The sequence below is a fragment of the Canis lupus genome, chromosome 20 (genome assembly GCF_011100685.1).
Source record: "Canis lupus familiaris isolate Mischka breed German Shepherd chromosome 20, alternate assembly UU_Cfam_GSD_1.0, whole genome shotgun sequence".
NCBI classification, from domain to species: Eukaryota; Metazoa; Chordata; class Mammalia; order Carnivora; family Canidae; genus Canis; species Canis lupus.
The window spans coordinates 28,720,750-28,738,672 of NC_049241.1; the positions used below are offsets into that span (position 1 = coordinate 28,720,750).

The 17,923-nt window shown below is 39.3% G+C and overlaps 1 protein-coding gene across 17 annotated transcripts in view; it reads left to right on the forward strand.

Annotated features, from left to right (window-relative positions):
* CADPS (calcium dependent secretion activator) overlaps nt 1–17,923 on the forward strand; it is a 465,131-nt gene that overhangs the window by 326,520 nt on the left and 120,688 nt on the right. For 16 of the 17 annotated variants that reach the window (XM_038565965.1, XM_038565963.1, XM_038565964.1 and 13 more), the window contains one exon: nt 1,930–2,117. In XM_038565965.1, the coding sequence (XP_038421893.1) occupies nt 1,930–2,117 (188 nt within the window). Of the gene's footprint in view, nt 1–1,929; nt 2,118–4,403; nt 4,563–17,923 lie in introns of all 17 variants that reach the window. The other variant, XM_038565968.1, reaches the window with a different exon arrangement.

Sequence of the window (17,923 nt, forward strand, 5' to 3'; positions counted from 1 at the left end):
GACCAGCAGGGATACATAAATTTTTCTGTGTCTTCGACTGAGTTCCTAATTGATATTTCTTCAACTCTTTTCAAAGCAGCTATTTTGGCATCTACAAAAGACTTGGTGTCATCTGAGTCGTAGAAAATATATTTTAATCTTTCACAGCAGTGTTGTTTCTAAGATTTAGCATTTGGGGTAGCAGATGGAGTGGCAAAGAAGTTGCCTATAGGGGCAGCCCACTGCCTCGACTACTCTCCCGCCCTCTGCAGTAACTTATAATTTGAAATAGGAAAGATGCCGTCTTTCGTTGGATGCATTGCTGAGCTGCATGTTGTCAATCGAAGAGTCCTCAGATCACTAATACAAGATCAGAGTACTGCAGAGGCCTCTCTCGCTGCGCTTCTGTGGCCTGTACCTGCCCCCCACACACACACCACCATCACTTTCTACTTTTGCCTTTTCTCTCCTAAGATGGAGCAATATTCAAAAGACTCAGAGAGGACCCTCAAAGTAAAATTAAATTTATATTTAAAACAACTCCAAATTCCCAGCTTACAAAGTACCAACCTAAATTGGCTTACAGGCCTTCCTCCACTATCCAAAAGTTCACTCTATGCCACTTCACTTTTACAAAAAGATCTGTATCAGTACTTGTTTTCAATAACCAAAAGAAATCCGAAGAGGATTTCACTTTACGAAATGGTGATTGCTTCTTCACTTTACACCATTTTGGCTTATGAAAGGTTTCATAGGAACCCTCCATTTTCTGACAGTGAGGGATACCTGTATTTTTTTTTAACTAATTTATTTTTTGTTGTTTCAGAAAGGTACTAAAACCAAAAGAAATGATTTGATTTCAGGTGTGGCTGATAGGTGACCTTGAGTGGAAAGCCACTCAGCATTTCTGATAATCTTTTTTTTTCTTTAAGTACATCACAGAGGCAGGGATTTCTATGCCATCATGCTTCTTAATCTGCTCTGAATCAGAGATTCCATCCAGGTTCTCTTTTAAAGAAGAGTTTCATCTGGTCATACAGCAAGCAAACAAATAATAAGAAAACAAATAATTGCCAGGGGGGAAAAATGAAACAAAATGCTAAGCCAGGGCACAAGAAGCACCTCTAAGTTTAATTGAATCCTGTCTAATTCACAACTTGAAAACTTAGTCATGTTGCTCTCTTTGCAAAGTTGCATCATTATCCTCATTTCAAAATTTAAGGAAGATTTGCCTTCCAAGTGAAAGAATTCATAAAGTCCTGGCATGTATGCAGACCAATCCTAATATTTCTTAATGCTTCAGAGTAGGAAAAACGGAAGACTTCAAGGAAGCCAGAGCTGCTTCTGTTTTGTATTATTTGTGAGTCACTTAACAGCCCTGATTTCGGTTTCCTTATCTATGAGATGGAGATAAACCTGCCCTGCCTACCTCACAAGATTGCTATGGGGGCTTGAGTGAAAGTTCTTTGTGTAAAACATGATACCAATTTAAGACATCGTGTTATTATTTCCTCTTATCAGTAACCAAGATTTCACCCTGTCCCCACTCCACTGCTCTTGGGAGGGTATGGTTCAGTGTTAGAGCAGCAGGTGAGATATTGTTTCTAGAATCATGCTGTCTGCTAATCCAGACTCCAGCAGGACTAGTCCTGGGACACTAGGGAAATTCCATGACCTCCCTCAACTCAATTTTCCCACCCATCCAACAGGGGTAACAGGACCAACCTCACAGTACTGCTTCAGGGGTTTAAGCAGCCACACAAGGGGGTTAGCATGGTGGCTGGCACCTAGAAGAAATCAAAAAGTGTTGTCTCTGGCAATTTTTGAGCCTCCTTCTCCAGTCACCCCCAACTGTAGTAACTCTCAAAAACAAACAAACAAACAAAAAAACCAACAACAACAACAAAAACCTGTATTTAAAAGAAAGTCTCTCCTTTATTCCCCAAACAGGGCTGGTTCAGTCCTGGCCAGGTGTTTGTCCTAGATGAGTATTGCGCCCGAAACGGAGTCCGAGGGTGTCACCGACATCTCTGCTACCTCAGAGACTTGCTTGAACGGGCAGAAAATGGCGCCATGATTGACCCCACCCTCCTCCACTACAGCTTTGCCTTCTGTGCATCCCATGTCCATGGGAACAGGTAAGCACTATCCAGAGCTATTCCTCCAAACAACAACAACAAAAAAAAAACCACTTTTTTTTAATGCACTATCGATGGTTTATGACTGGTTCTGTTTTTAAATTATTCTTATTTTTTAAAAAGATTTTATTTAGTCATGAGAGAACAGAGAGAGAGAGAGAGAGAGGCAGAGACACAGGCAGAGGGAGAAGGAGGCTCCATGCAGGGAGCCCGATGTGGGACTTGATCTCGGGACTCTAGGACCACTCAAGGCAGACACTCAACCACTGAGCCACCCAGGCCTCCCTTAAAATTATCTTTAAATCTGTGTTTATTCCCATTCCTTCTGTAGTACACACACACACACGCACACACACACACGCACACATGCGTGCACGCACACATACAAACACAATGGTCTTAGTATCTTTTCCTTCCAAGGAACTTAAAAGAAATGGCAAACAGAACTTCTAAAGTGGTCTCTGGAGGTAGAACAATCTAGGTTTAAATCATGGCTCCTCCATTTACTAGCAAAGATGCTGGATGGTAATGAAACCCTCCATGCCACAGTTTTGTCATCTGTAAAACAGGGATGGTAGTGTCCTCACAGGGTTGTTGAGAGGATGCAGGTGGGCTCAGCACAATGCCTGGAACATGGCAAGAGCTTCATAAATGTTTACCTTTGTTGTTCTTATCATTCATTCATTATCATTCATTCCATAAGTATTTAATGATTACTTACAGAATGCCAGGCATTCTGGTACACATTCTCCTACACAGTGAGCTAACAAGACACCAAATAAGGACAGAGTTGCATAGAGATTGGTGCTGTGACGACAAGGAATAATATTCCATACTAGCATTTAATAAAGGAAGACAGCTCAGACGGGGTGTTAGGATGGCAGGGAGGGTGTCCCTGAGGAAGAGACGCTTGGGCTGAGAACTGAAGCATGTGTAGGAGCTGAGTGCTTCCAGGCAAAAGGAGCAGCATGTACAAATGCCCTGCAGAAAGAGGAAGCCAAGCACACTTCAAGAGCTGAAATAAGCTAGGTGAAGCTGGAAGGCAGAGATAATCATAACACTTACAGTTTAACCATAGAGCTGGGAAGAACTTCAGAGATCACAGTGTAACCAACCCCCTCATTTTATAGGTTTTATAGACAAGACCAGAACATCAGTTCTCCTAACTCCATACTAAGTACTCTCTTTCTTTAGACGTTGCCCAGCTCCTGGAGAAAAAGATCCATATTCTGAATAATGCAAAGCAGCAAATAATTTAGGAACATTACCATTTGGCTCCGAAGACATGGAATAAATTTCCACATTGCCACAGCCAGTTTACTATCCCAATGTATGTAGCCTCACGTTACTATGAAGACAAGCCTGCATTACCTCAAGCACCTCAACCAATAGCCAGAAAAGGCACAGCCAGGAAAAACTGGGTGGCTTCAGAAACCCCAAAAGAGTTGGTGCTGTGGGGAAAGTCACATGTGGGAGAATCCCGGACTGACTGCATTTATTTTAAATCAGACCGTCAGTTATCTTCATCTTTGCAAGCTAGATGACTCTGAAATATCTGTGGGATTTGTCCTGTGCTTTTCTCCTCTCTAGTGCTGGTAGGTTTTATGAGATGCAACTTCAACATTTAGAACTAGGTAACAATAGCATTGTAGGTTTGAATATTTAACAGGCAACGAGGTTTTCATCACCTCCCATTGTTCTAAGGTTTGCTAGCCCAGCACATGACCTTTTATTTACATAAAAAATATTTATGAAAACTCTGATACCTGGGGAGTATCTGTGCATAACTCTGCTTTTTATAAATATGTACACTTTGATGACTATCTGTTACAGCCTCTTGGACTGAATTCTTTAAAGAGAGAGAGAAGTTGCATTATATTCTCTGGGTTGTCACACTGTATTCTACATATGTTACTGAATAAGAAAGTGTTATAAAATAATGAAGTGTTTTTGTAAACTCCCTGGTAAACATCATCATGAATTATGATACACATTGTCTGGATTTCATATTGTAAGACTGCCACTTGATTCACAGTTAGGTTTATACATCTTGTCATGGAAACAGTTTTGGATTTCTTATTTTCTTTTCAGTTCCGATTTTCCTTATGCAAGTTTGCATCTTTTTTTTTTTTTTTTTGCTTATTATTTTAGTTTGAATGCATTTGCTATGCTGTTTGATGCATCCTTCTTTTTCTTTCTTTTGTTTGTGCATGTATGTGTGCTCTTGATTCTCCTGTGGCTGGCCACACTCTGTGCATGCCCCATGCGACCACCCCCTCTCCAAAGTCAACAAATGCATGCGTACCTTAGTGGGCTGCTACCACATACAGACCCTGAAGGGAGCAAAACTCCCTCCCCATCTGAACCAGAGGCTAAAAAAGATACCAAAAAGGAATCCAAAAAAAGAAAAGATTACAAAACCCAGGCAAATCCAGAGCCCAAAAGGTAAGAAGTTACGTGTGCATTGGCTTGTGTTTTGCAATGTCTATGACATTCCCCCCAATCATGCCATGACTTCCACCTTAACAGACAGCAATCTTTGTGTATTTCTAAAGTCTCTGTTCCTTTAAGGTATTTCAAAGGTCACTTTAAAAGGAAATCTTAGCAATGGGCAAAATACTAAGCATTAGGACTGAATTTGAATCAGGTGTTTAGTGACTCTTAAAATATATTCATATTGAAAAAACTGAGCAATATGTAAACAGAATCATGAATCAGATTGCTTTTTTAGTGGCATCTAGTTAAGGGCCTGGTACCTTACCAAGTCATTCATAATAAGCAACCCGTGCTTTATAATTTTGAAATTATGTTTAAGGAGCAAATAAATGGGTTGTCATAAGATGGATCTATACATTTATAGTAGCTCCATCATTTTTAGCAAACCCTTCTCAGTTCCACATTGATCTCATGAAACAAAGCTATCTTTAGATAATGATTTATAATAAAAACACAAAACCTGTCACTAAATGAATTGCTCTTAGTAGAATCACTTATATAATGAGGTCACCTTGAAGCTACTTTCAAGTTCTAAAATTGTATTTATCCTCTTCTGTTTTCTTTGTCCGTTAGGGCTGGTATTATTGTGAATTGACAAAATGTCAAATTGGTGGCTTTTTCCCCTTTTAAAGTAGATTAGAAATTATTTCCAGTATTATCCTTATGTCTTTCTTCACCTTCCCTACCCTCACCACAAATTAACATTGACATTTTAAATTGTTGTGGTGGTGGTTTTGAAACTGATATTCTGACCCTGACATTGCCAAGCAACACACAGTTCACAAGCAGGTATGTTTTATGCTACAGTATGAATTTGCTCACTGGGATATATCTAGGTCCTGAAATATATACAGTTCATTTGTAGGCAGACTGAATGAAAATACCAGCTTTCATTTCCTAGAGGATGTGGCAGGCTGTCAATCGACATGTTCAGGTCTGCTAGTGAATGTCAAAGAAAGCCCTGATTCCATGTGGACCTCTATTTTTCAAGTTTGCATCATGTAAGGGTGGAAGTGAAGTGAAGTTTCTGTTTGTGTTTCCCAAGAGACTCAGACTGCAAGGCAACGGTAGCTCGCAGCCGAGAAGAAAGCACATAGAGAATGTTATAGGTACCTGAAAGGAGCCTCTCTGGATGCTGTCCAAGGTGCTGCTTTTGGAGTAATCAGCATTGAAACAGAAAGTAAACCGCCACACTTGATGGAGGCTACCCCGTGCCCTGAAAAACTATCCAAAAGGATCTTATGTGTGTTCTTATGTGTGTTCCAGGGTCTATGTGTGTATTGCATTGTTTAATGCAGGTGGAATCATAATATTAAGTATCCATCGTGTAGCCCTCCGAAGTTTATACTTCCATACATTCCATCTGATTTGCTGTAACATTTTTCAGGTCAGCTATTTTTTAACATCCATTTTGCAGAGGATGAAGCTGAATGTCTACAAATATAAGTGGCAAACTTAGATATTCTGAGTCCAAAGCTCTTCCTCTTTGCACTACACCAGCATTGTGAATAGATTCTAAAGATCTGAGTATTAGAGTCTGTTTTTCACAAATCTAGAATTATAGTATCTTATTTCTATGACTCAGTTTTCTCATCTGCAGAATGAACACAAAGAATCATAGCATCTGTGATCCTCTACCTCTAAAATTATCTTCTATGGATTATGATAACAAATGAAATAAGCCATTGTCATATTCCTTAAATAAAGTTTAATTCAAGTAAGGATAATTGCTGCCACTTAATAAGTGCTTGCTATATGCTGGGAGCTGTGTGAAGTGCTGTTTAGATTCATCATCTCATTTTATCCTTATTACGTCCCCATGAAGTAGTATTATTAGCTTCATCTAATATCTGAGGAGTTTGAGGCTCAGAGAAGTTCTGTCACTTACTCTGTAGAAAACAAGTACGTGATCCTAATTCAAACACAGATAGTCTGACTTTGGAGCTTACATTTGTGGATGGTGTAAGATGCCAAATTCAGCCATTTGATGAGTTTCAACATTTCAAGGCTGGATACTATAGCAGTCATCTGAATTAATTAAAGAGTTTTCCATTTTTGTCCTAAAGATGTCCAAAATCAATATGGCTCACCTGGTAATTTTCGCCTTGTGAAGAGAACCAGAGTGTTTTAGATCACATAAGGACAGAGTCTCCTTTGAATAGTAATTAACAACCTTTTGGTAAAGGGAAACCATTTTCCTAACCTCTTTCACCAGGATGGACACTATTTGCAAGTGGAGATATTATCTATTCTTTGGCCCAGATTAAGAAGGCAGTCATGACTCATGAAAACAAATTGCCCTTTAATTGAATTTAACTGAACAATAGAACTCATTCCCACTGTCACCTCACAACCAGCTTCAGGTTAGATAAAATGTAGCTTTTTACATAATTATTAACTTCTTCCCTATTAATAACTAGCAGACCCAAAGGTGGAGGCAGAGCCCTGCCCTGTTGCAGCTGGAAATCATGAAGCCTGCACCATATCTCTGTATGCCTGTGTGAATCCACAACATCTAATCAAAAGTAGACACATCTGGTCAACCAGGAAGATGATTGCTATTTGTAATTCCGGGCACTGGAAGATATGGAACTATTCATACGTTTGGCATCTTTTAGAACAGTGATTCTTGACTGGGGCGGGGGGGTGGCGGGAAGATCTTTTCCCCCAGGAGACTTTTGACAATGTCTGGAGACATTTTTGATTATCACCCTGAGGAGGGGAGGACAATAGTTGTACTAATGTCAGCTAGTGGAGAGAGGCCAAGGATGTTTTTAAACGTCTTTTGCAAGGCACAGGACAGCCCTCTGCAAACAAAGTCCAGAAATCCAAACTCCCGCATGAGGGACTGAAATTTCTCCTTTTTACTTGAATTTTTTTTGTTTCTTTTACACAGACTTATCCTATGTCTAAAGGCATAAGAGTTGCCACCACTGATTTTCATCTTGTGCAGCAGTTCTCACACTGTAGTGTACATATAAATCACACAGGGAGCTTGTTAAAATGGAGAGTACTAGATCCTATCCTCAGATAATTTGATTCAGCAAGCCTTAGATGGAGCCAGGCATGTGTACTTTTAATCAGTTCCTCCCCAGGTAATTATAAAGCATTTGGTCTTCAGATCTCACTTAGTTAAAGTCTTGGTTGTCAAACTTGGCTACACATTGGAATCACTTGGAGACCTAGGAAATGCTGACACCCTAGCCTCACCTGCAGAGATTCTGATTTAATTAATCTGGGATATGGCCTAAGCACCACGTTCTAAAAATCTCACCTAGTGATCCTAATATGTAACAATGTTTAAGAACCATCGATTAAGGGGGTGCTTGAGTGGCTCAGACAGTTGGTCACCCAGCTCTTAATTTTGGCTCAAGTCATAATCTTGGAATGGAGTCCCATATTGGGCTTTGCCTCAGCAGGGAGTCTGCTTGAAGATTCTCTCCCTTCCTTCCTCTCTGCCCCCCCCCTCATTCTCCCTGTTCCTCAAATAAATAAACAAATCTTTACAAAAAGAAAAAAAGAACCACTGATTGAGGGAACATTAGTTTGGGCCAGCTTTTTAAAACCGAACCTATTTTCTCAAAGAGAGAAGGAAAGAAAAGGAAAATGTGACTATGTTCAGCTGGTTGCACTTGGCGATCATAAAACCCACAGATGTAAATCGCTATATCTTCTAATTTTTAAATCAGCTCCTAAGGTTGCAGTACTTAATTTTCACCATAATATTTTTAGTATTCTTTCTAGATGACATTTAGATTAGCATCACTTTGGTCACTGTCCCGCAGTGACAAGGCAATCAAACAGCTCCGATGATTGCAAGTTGCGTCAATGTTCCTTGGATCCCTTTATTATTGGGATTGGAAATTTTTCTCATTTACATTATTATTTAACATTTCTTGAATGCCAGTGCTGCTCTTCACATATGGCCTGTGTAGAAAGTACATTGTATCAGCAATTAACAAATCCATAATGCCAACCGCCCCAATCCAAAGTAAGCTGCATAGATTAATGAGTCTGCAAGCAGATGTAAGAGAGCATGGGTTCTAGAAATCTTTGAAAACGTGTCCCAGGATTCTTTTGGGAGATGTATCTGGAGCCAAGGTGCTGCTTCTGTGCAGAGACTATTTGATCTCTGTGTGTTAGATCTGAGTTACTGAGTAATCTGATGGAACTCATTTTTCTCCTCTGTGAGTCCACCAGTTCCCCTAAATTAGTGAGTAATTCCATCCACCTGGTTTCCCAAGGCAGAACCATGGGCGTTGTCCTAGACTCCTACTTCTCCCTCAGCACATCACAAGGATTCAGTTGCTCCTCGATACCCTTCAGTATCTCTCAAGCCTGTCCACTCCTTCTCTTCAGTGCCACTAACAGAGTTAAGGTGTCTATCTTCTCTTCCCTGGACTATGGCATTTGCTTTGTTGACCATGTCCTTGCCTCTGTGCTGGTCCCTCAATCCCAATCCATGATTTCTTTCATTTCCTTTTCATGAGTGCCTTCCTGGAAGTAAATCAGTCATTTTTGCACATGTAAATGTTTCTCTTTCACTCCAGTCTCACCTTTCTCCTCATTCTCTCTCTCTCCTTTCTCTTCCTTCCTTCCTTTCACCTCTGTCACATATGCACACTCCTTAAGATATGATATCTAGAGCTTTTTAACTCTCCATCCCCAAAAGATAGAGAGACAGGACTGTGTAGCAAGGATAGTTTGGTTTGACCGATCTCTGAATATAGTACTTGAGTGGCAGGCAAGCATGGATGGGGGATGACAGTGGCCCCCACATTCTTGGCATAATGTTACACACTCACATTAGACATTAGTGTACTTGGAGACATGTGGCTGGTTGGCCTCTCAGCTTCAAGCAGGTGCTTGGCCTTGCATGTATAACTGAGTCATACTCCTTAAATTCTAAAAAAGCAGCTTCACCTAATAGGAAGTACTTGTAACAGGGGGGTGGAGGAGGGGAATCAAGCACATTTCAAGTAAAAGTCTGTATCCCAAGGAGGAATTCTCTTTAGATCTTATATTCAAACTTTTAACCCATGTGAGTCCATTCCTAAAGGAAATTTGCCCCGTAAAAACAGTAGCTTTTCCAACTCAGACATATAATAAATGTGCTGAATTATCCCATCAAAGCAACCTTTCTGGCCCATAGCAAATCATCAAGTAACATACATTTCCTTTCTAAAATTTCAACATGTGTCATCCATTGAATTCACTGGGGTAAAAACATGTTTTCCAGGGTGGGTGTGATACCAAAAAGCCACACATTTTACTGGCCTAACCACTCAGAAGTCTATACCTAAGGAGTTAAGGGTAGAATCTAAAGCCTAATTGTCTATGTTTGTCTAGAAACAAACAAAAAAACCCATCTCTTCTCTTATTCCTCAAAGAGAAAAATCTATGTAGTACCAATTTTGGAAAGTAGTCCTTCTGTGGGAAAAGAAATACATGCTTTCCAGCCGTGCATGCATTTTATATGATTTCTGTAATCACCTCTTGGGTTCTCCATTCAGCACCTGGACCGAGCCTGAACCACTTTGACTAGTGTCCCTTTTATTGATTGCATCCATATTCTTTGAGATTTGTTCAGTAGGGAGACACTTCAATCACTCCCATCTTTGTAGGGAGCAAAGATACCTTCTAATATTGTTGAGTTTTGTTACATGAAAAACAGAAAACAAGTCAAAGAAGACCTCACTGATATATTTGTGCCCTCTCCAAGCCTCTTTATCAAATTAATAATAGCCAACCTCAAGAAGCTTCAATGCCCATTTGTAAGGTTGTAGAAATTGCTTGTTGTTGCTTCCTATCTTAGTCTTTGTGAAACAAACACTTTGATATATTTGTTTTAGCAGCGTGCCTGAGCCCCGGGGCATTAGGGCATAATTAGAAAAGGGGTTTGGGCTGGAGGGAGAGGAGAGGAAAGGGAAAGGCTGGGCTTTCATAATGAAGCAGTGACTATTGGATGTGAAAGTCCTAATTACACTGTATAATTAAGCTACAGATTATACAAGTCATCCAGATGAGCAAGCAGGGTTGTCTCCTTTTGAGACAATAATGCTTTGGTGTTATCTTGAATTTATAGTTATTAGCCACTTGAAAGAGACAAAGGAAAATATTCCACTCTAGGATTAAATTCAAAGGTATCACTCTAAAAGTTGTAAGGATAAAGAATTGCTAGGAGAAGTCCGTTTTAAAAAGAGAGAGAGGTTAAGAGAGTGTGTTTGGCCTAAATGTTCTATTTAGGGAGCATTGCTAGAACATCTACTAAGATAGTCTGTCCCACTCTGGCCCTTTAAGCTCTCGTGTTTCTGGGCTGGAACAATTTAGTAGCAAGTAGGATTCAGTTATCATGCTTGTTTAAGGACATTTTCAGGGATCCATAATGCGGTCTGCAGGCATGCATCCATTTGGAGAGAGAGAATATATCATGTTTACGGTGCCTGCACCAGCATATGTGGACATTTGCATTTGGAGAGAAAGTATATTCCCACTTCAGCTGGAGTTTTACCCCTTGTTGGTAGTGATTGGAGCTTAAAGCTGGCTGTATGCAGAGAAGTGGACCAGACACACTTCCCTCTTTTGAATCCATACATTTTTCTCTCACACCTGGGTTCTACACTTGATCACTAAATAGATGCAGTATCAGAACACATCCATCACTGTGAGCTTTGAATTAATTTAGTAACCGGACTTCTTTGACAAGATACCTAACCTTCCAAACAAGGGCTCCGTGTCCCGGCTTTCAACATAGTGTGGAGAACTGTGCTAGCAGGGTAACAAAACGTCAGGAATCTGTGCCCACCTGGGTGTGTAAGGACAATTTAATGACCTGAGGAGATAATTTCACTTTCACAAAGCACACTGCTGCTTGGTTTCTTTGACTAGATTATTCACACTTAATTTCAAATATCAAAATAAAAATCTTTCACATTAAAAGCACAGTACTTAATTACATTAGATCATTCCTATAATAGACATTAATTAATAAGCTGTAGCTCACAAGCATTTGAGGAATGGGAGAACAATCTGTGTAACTAGTAACTTAAAGGATGGGCAGCTGGGTTATGGTAGTTTCAGTCTGACAAAAAAAAAAAGGAAAGACACAACTCTAGATAAATTATTATTTGTGACATGGCTCAAGATGGGAGAGTGTGAGGAGAGTGAAGGTGACAGAACTGGTGCTGACCACGGTGACAAGGACTTGAAGAGCAGCCTGACGTGACATCTTTCCTATCGTGCTGCCGAAAATGTCAACTTTGTGAAGGATAGTGAGAAAATGGTTTGCCGAAAACTTGAAAGGTGGATTCGGGAGATGCCTGCTGTGTCAGATGTGATATAGTCTGTTGTGGCTGGAGAGACCCACTTCTGGTGGCAGTGGTGGCCTGCAGGTGGGAGAGCTTCCAGTCTCTGATGGGGCTCCAAAAATGACTGCACTTGACCTGCATATTGTCTCAAATTTGCAGGATCATGATATACAAGAAGTGAATTGTTAGCCAGTGTGCAGTTAGTGGAACCAGAGACCCAGGACCACATCTCCGTGGTGTGTGCATGTGTGTGTGATTCTAAAGCTAGGTTCATAGGCATCAAACGCATATCCCCTCCTTCTCCTAAAAAGGAGGAGATATGTGCTTTATGAACTCACATCAGTTTAGTATAAGTAACAAAAACAAAGTCTGGATCATCTAAGTTTTGGGGGGGTGGTGTTGGGAGCATCAAAGAAAGGAAGAGGAAAGCTGGAGCTACAGAAAAGTAGGAAACAGGATGAAAGCAATAGTTCTCAACCCTTAATAACACATTACAATAACCTGGGGAGCTTTAAAAGCCACAATGTCTAGGCCCCACTGCAGAACAAATTGAATTGAGAGCTTGAGGATGAGACCTCTCAAGCTCTCACATGGTTCTAAAGTACCACCAAAGATTAAGAACTACTGACCTGTGAAGACAGTCTGTTTGGTCAGGACACAGCTCCTAGAGAGAGCAAATTCTACCAGTTTCTTCTATCTTTGCATTATTTACTCAACATAAAGATTCCAGAAAAGTGTGTCAAGTTGTCTAAGCTTAGGTCATAGTCCAGCTTAGATGCACAGTGGCCATAAAAGGCAGGAAGTGGCTTATAGGAAGGCTGTCAGTATAAAAAGCAGGAAAACAGGATCCAAATTTACCCTTCCCCCTGAGTACCCACAGTGCAGCCAAAGTCATTCCTCCAAAGGACGTTCGGGTTTTGTTAAGGAGTGACAGAGGATGCTAAAAAGCCAAAAAACAAGAGGGCAGAAAATGCACCATTCAGGACACAGGAGGATAGGGAGGTGGTCAGGGCTCCTAAACATGTGTTCTAAATAAAGACACATCTCAGCCTGGGATTTACTAGCTAAGAATTTAAAATCCAACTTTATCCCTCTTCTCTCATTTTTCTCTCTTCTCTCATCAAACATACCCTTTTGGCAACTAAAAGAGCCACCCACCAAATATTTTCTTGCTCTAAAGCAGAGGTTCTCAAAGTGTGGTCCCCGAAACGGCAGCATCAGAGAACTTGTTAGAAATGCAAATTCTCAGGGCACCTGGGTGGTTCAGTCGGTTGCACAGCAGGCTCTTGATTTTGGCTTGAGTTGTGACCTCATGGTCATGGTCGTGGTATCCGGCCCTGGGTTGGGCTCTGCGATCGGCAAGGAGTCTGCTTAGATTGTCTTCTCTCTCTCTCTCTCTCTCTCTCTCTCTCTCTCTCCCTCTCCCCCCCCCCCGCCCCTCCTCCCCCTGGGCCCTTGTGCTCTCTCTCTTTCTAAAATAAATAAATAAATCTTTTTTAAAAATACAAATTCTCAGCCCCATCCTTCAGGTAATTCTGAAGCATGCTTGGGGTTGAGGTCTATCTCTCCAGGAAAATAATTTTATTGCTTCTTTGAGAACAGTGTTCCCCAAAATATTGAGCCAAGATTTTTAGTTAGTAGCTCCATAGGAATCTAAGCCTGTATAATTAACATTAACAAATTATAGGGGTCAACAGAAAAGAAATTTATATTTGACAGAATTCTCAAAAATAATTGAAACTAAACCAAAGAAAAAAGGATATTTTAACCTTTCAACTGATACAGTTACAACCTGTGATCTTTGATAAATTGTATAATTCCTGCATGTCTCCTCCTCAGTTTGTAAAATAACATTCTCTATGCCTTGTATCATTTCAGAGCAATTTTGGCTGCTGCAAACAAATTTGCATTCAATGTCAAAATCATGACTTTTTGATCACCTATTTTTTTAAGATTTTATTTATTCATTCATGAGAGATACAGAGAGAGGCAGAGACATAGGCTGAAGGAGAAGCAGACTCCCCACAGGGAGCCCAATGTGGGACTCAATCCCAGGATGCCAGGATCCTGGGATCACGCCCTGAGCCAAAGGCAGAGGCTCAACCATGAGTACCCCGGTGCCCCTGGTCACCTATTTCTGTTGATGAATTCTGTGCTGCTTACCTTCCAGACATAAAGTTAGTTTCATTTATTTTAAGAGAAAACCATTCACACTGACATAGGAGATTAAGAAGCAAACTTAAGAAAAGATTAAAATAATTTTTAGTCGTTCACATTTTTTGAATAGTGAAATTAGTAGTGTTCAGAAGGGAGTTGAAGGAAAGATTGTCAGGGAAATGGAAGTGGCTCATATCTTAAGTAACTACAAATGTGAATCATCAGAAGAAAAGGTAAAGAAATGTAACCAAATTCCATGTTTGTCATCATACCCATTGTAGAGGGGATTAACTGAGAAGACCAGGTACACACTAAATGATTGGTTCTTATCATCTCAAACACAAATCTAAAAGTTACTTTCTTTTTTTTTTTAAGTTACCTTCTAATTATCTAATAATTGCCTTAGGAGGCTTGTTGAGTGAAGAATGGATAATTTTCATCAGGGAGGTTTATCTCTTAGTAATAGCCACACATGTCTCTGGGCTGCCCATGTGAAATGGTTTCCATGATTTTTCCTCTCATCTGTAAACCCCTCTGATTTGTAAATTATCTATTTTTAAAGATTTTTCATTAAATATTTATTGTTTATTTATTTATTTATTTTGAGAGACAAAGAGAAGGAGTGCATGTGTGCAAGCAATGGGAAAGGCAGAGGAAGAGAAGAATCTGAAGCAGACTCTGCTGAGCGTGAGCCTGACATGGGGCTCAATCCCAGGACCCTGAGGCCATGACCCAAGCTAAGACCAAGAGTCGGTCACTCAACTGAGCCACTCAAGCGCCCTTGATTTGTAAATTACATTTTATAGCATTTTTCTCTGGGCTAGTTCTCCAATGAGAAGCAAAATGCTTAAAATGGCTTCCATTTTCCCAAACCGAGTACGTGCCAATTGTATAAATGTGTTCAGTGCATTAGTGAGCTGTGTTTTGTGTAAACAAAGTCTAAATCTAGAAACCACACCTAAAGAAAGTTGTAGATTATGATAAAAACATGAGAAGTTTACCACAAAAAAAGGTCACATGTATTTTGTGGAGGCCAATGAATTCATCCTGAGACTTAAATACAGATTCATTGTCATTTCATGGTAAAAAACTGTTTTTAAATAAACTTTGTGAATTAACATTTAGGATTTTTCCAGAAAATATGAAAATAAAGGCATATTTGTGGATTCTAACAGCTTACCTGATATTTACCACTTGGTCTTCTTTCTTCCTTTGAGTTCAGGGGAGTGTGAAGAAATGGATTTTATAGAATTTTACTGCTTAGGGGTATTTTTTATAATGTGGGGGAGGGGAAGTTTTCTTGTTCCCTCCCCCCCCCAAGTAGGGCATTTTTAGTATCTAAAAAGAAGGGAAGCTGACCAATTAACCCCTAACAGGAGGTGCATTGCTATCATTTGCCAAGTCTTTTGTGCAGTCAGACTGGTCTAGTATACAGGATTTTCCCAACTTATGCTGGATCCTTGAGAAGGCCTATAAATAAGACCATTTGTTTGGTCTCAAGATGACTTGCATTTGCAAACTGAAGAATGTTCCAATAGAAGTTTCATGGTGACACACCAATCTGCAAACTGGCTCAGCCAGTAGTCAAAACAAGTCACTACAGGATCTGGGAAGCTGAAGTCTTTGAATGGGTCAGATTATCCTACGTCTAATTTGGCACAGATAAATTTGGGCTATAAATATGCAGCTTCCCTTTGTATTTTCAACTTGAATGGTCCAAAGCAAATAGGAAAAATGCGTGTGAACCTAATGATGATTTAGAAATATGAGAATACTGTGATTAAACTGAAATTCATTTGCTTTTGCTAAGGTCCTTCTTTTTATTAAAATAATCAACAGTTTATTAGCATTGAAAGCATCATATGTGGTTTGTTCTCTTTTTTTCCCAGCTTTATTGAGGCATTAACATATACTATGTATCAGTTTAAGGTATACCATGTGATGATTTGATACACATATATACTGTGAAATGATTATTATGACAAGGTTAATTAACACCTACCTCTCCTCACAAAATTACCATTTTTTTTGTGTGGGTGATAACATTTAAAATCTGCTCTCTTAACAACTTTGAAGTATATAAATACAGTAATGTTCATTGTAGTCACCACGCTGTGCATTACTCATCTTATAGCTGAGAGTTTGTACCCTTTAGTCAGAAACTCCCTATTTCCCCCACCCCTCAGGCTTGGAAACTACCATTCTACCCTCTATTCTTATGGCAACAACTTTTTTAGATTCGACCTGTAAGTGAGAACATAGACTATTTGTCTTTCTCTGTCTGACTTATTTCACTTAGCATAATGCCCTCAAGTTCCATATATATATATGTATATATATGTGTATATATATGTTTGTGTGTTTGTATATATATATATACACACACATATATATGGATCCTTGTATATGTATATAAACATACATATATATGTATATATGTGTGTGTGTACATATATACGTATATCCATATATATCCATATATATATATATATATATATATATATATATATATACTCACATTCATTTTGTTTATCCATTCCTCTGTCAATGGACACTTAGGTTGTTTCCACATCTTGGCTGTTGTAAATAATGTTGCAATGAACATAGGGGTGCAGATATATCTTCAAAACAGTGATTTCCTTTCCTTCCTTCCTATATACTCAGATGTGGAATTACTAGATCATGTGATAGTTCTATTTTTGACTGAGGAGCCTTCATACTATTCTCCACAGTGCCTGCACCAGTTTGCATTCCCACCAACAGTGCGCAAAGGTTTCCCTTCTCTCCACATCCTCACCAATGTTTGTTGCCTTTTTGATACTAGCCATTCTGACAGGTGTGAGGTGGTATCTCATAGTGGTTTTGATTTGTATTTTCCTGATGCTTAGTGATGTTTTTACATCTCTTTTGGCCATCTATAGGTCTTCTTCAGAAAAATGTTTATTCAAATCCTCTGCCCATTTTTTAATGGTTTGGCTATGGAGTTTTATGACTTCTATTTTTCTGTTATCTATTTTTAGATAGATGGTTTGCAAACATATTCTCCCATTCTATAGGTTGCCTTTTCATTTTGCTGTGCAGAAGCTTTTTAGTTTGATGTAGTCCCATGTGTCTCTTTTTGCTTTTGTTGCTTGTACTTTTAGTGTTATATCAAAAAAAAAAGTCATTGCCAAAGCCAATGTCAAAGAGCTTTTCCCCTGTATTTTCTTCTAGGATTTTTACAGTTTCAGGGCTTATCTTTAATCCATTTTGAGCTCATTTTTAAATAAGAGTCCAATTTCATTCTTTTGCATGTGAATATCCAGTTTTCCCCAACACCATTTATTGAAGAGGCTATTCTTCCCCTTTGTGTATCTTTGGCTCCCCTGTCAAAAAAATTAGTTGACCATATATGCAAGGGTTTATTTCTGGGCTGTCAGTTCTGTTCTCTTTGCCTCTGTGTCTGTTTTCATGCCAGTACCATATAACTTTGATTACTATAGCTTTGTAATGAAGTTTAAAATCAGTAATTGTGATGCGTCCAACTTCATTCTTTCTCAGGATTACTTTGACTATTTGGGTCTTCGGTGGTTCCATATAAATTTTAGGTTTGTTTTTTCTTTTCTATTTCTGTAAAAATTGCCATTGAAAATTTGATGGGGATAACATTGAATCTCTAGGTAACTTGTGGTAGTCTGGACATTTTAAAGATATTAATTCTTCCAATCCATGAATACAGGGTATCTTTCCACTGATTTGTGTTTTCTTTAATTTCTTGCATCAATGTCTTCTCCTTTAACAATGTTTTGTAATTTGTTTCCTCAGTTAATACACAAATGCTTAAGTTAATAAGAACATCTATAATTG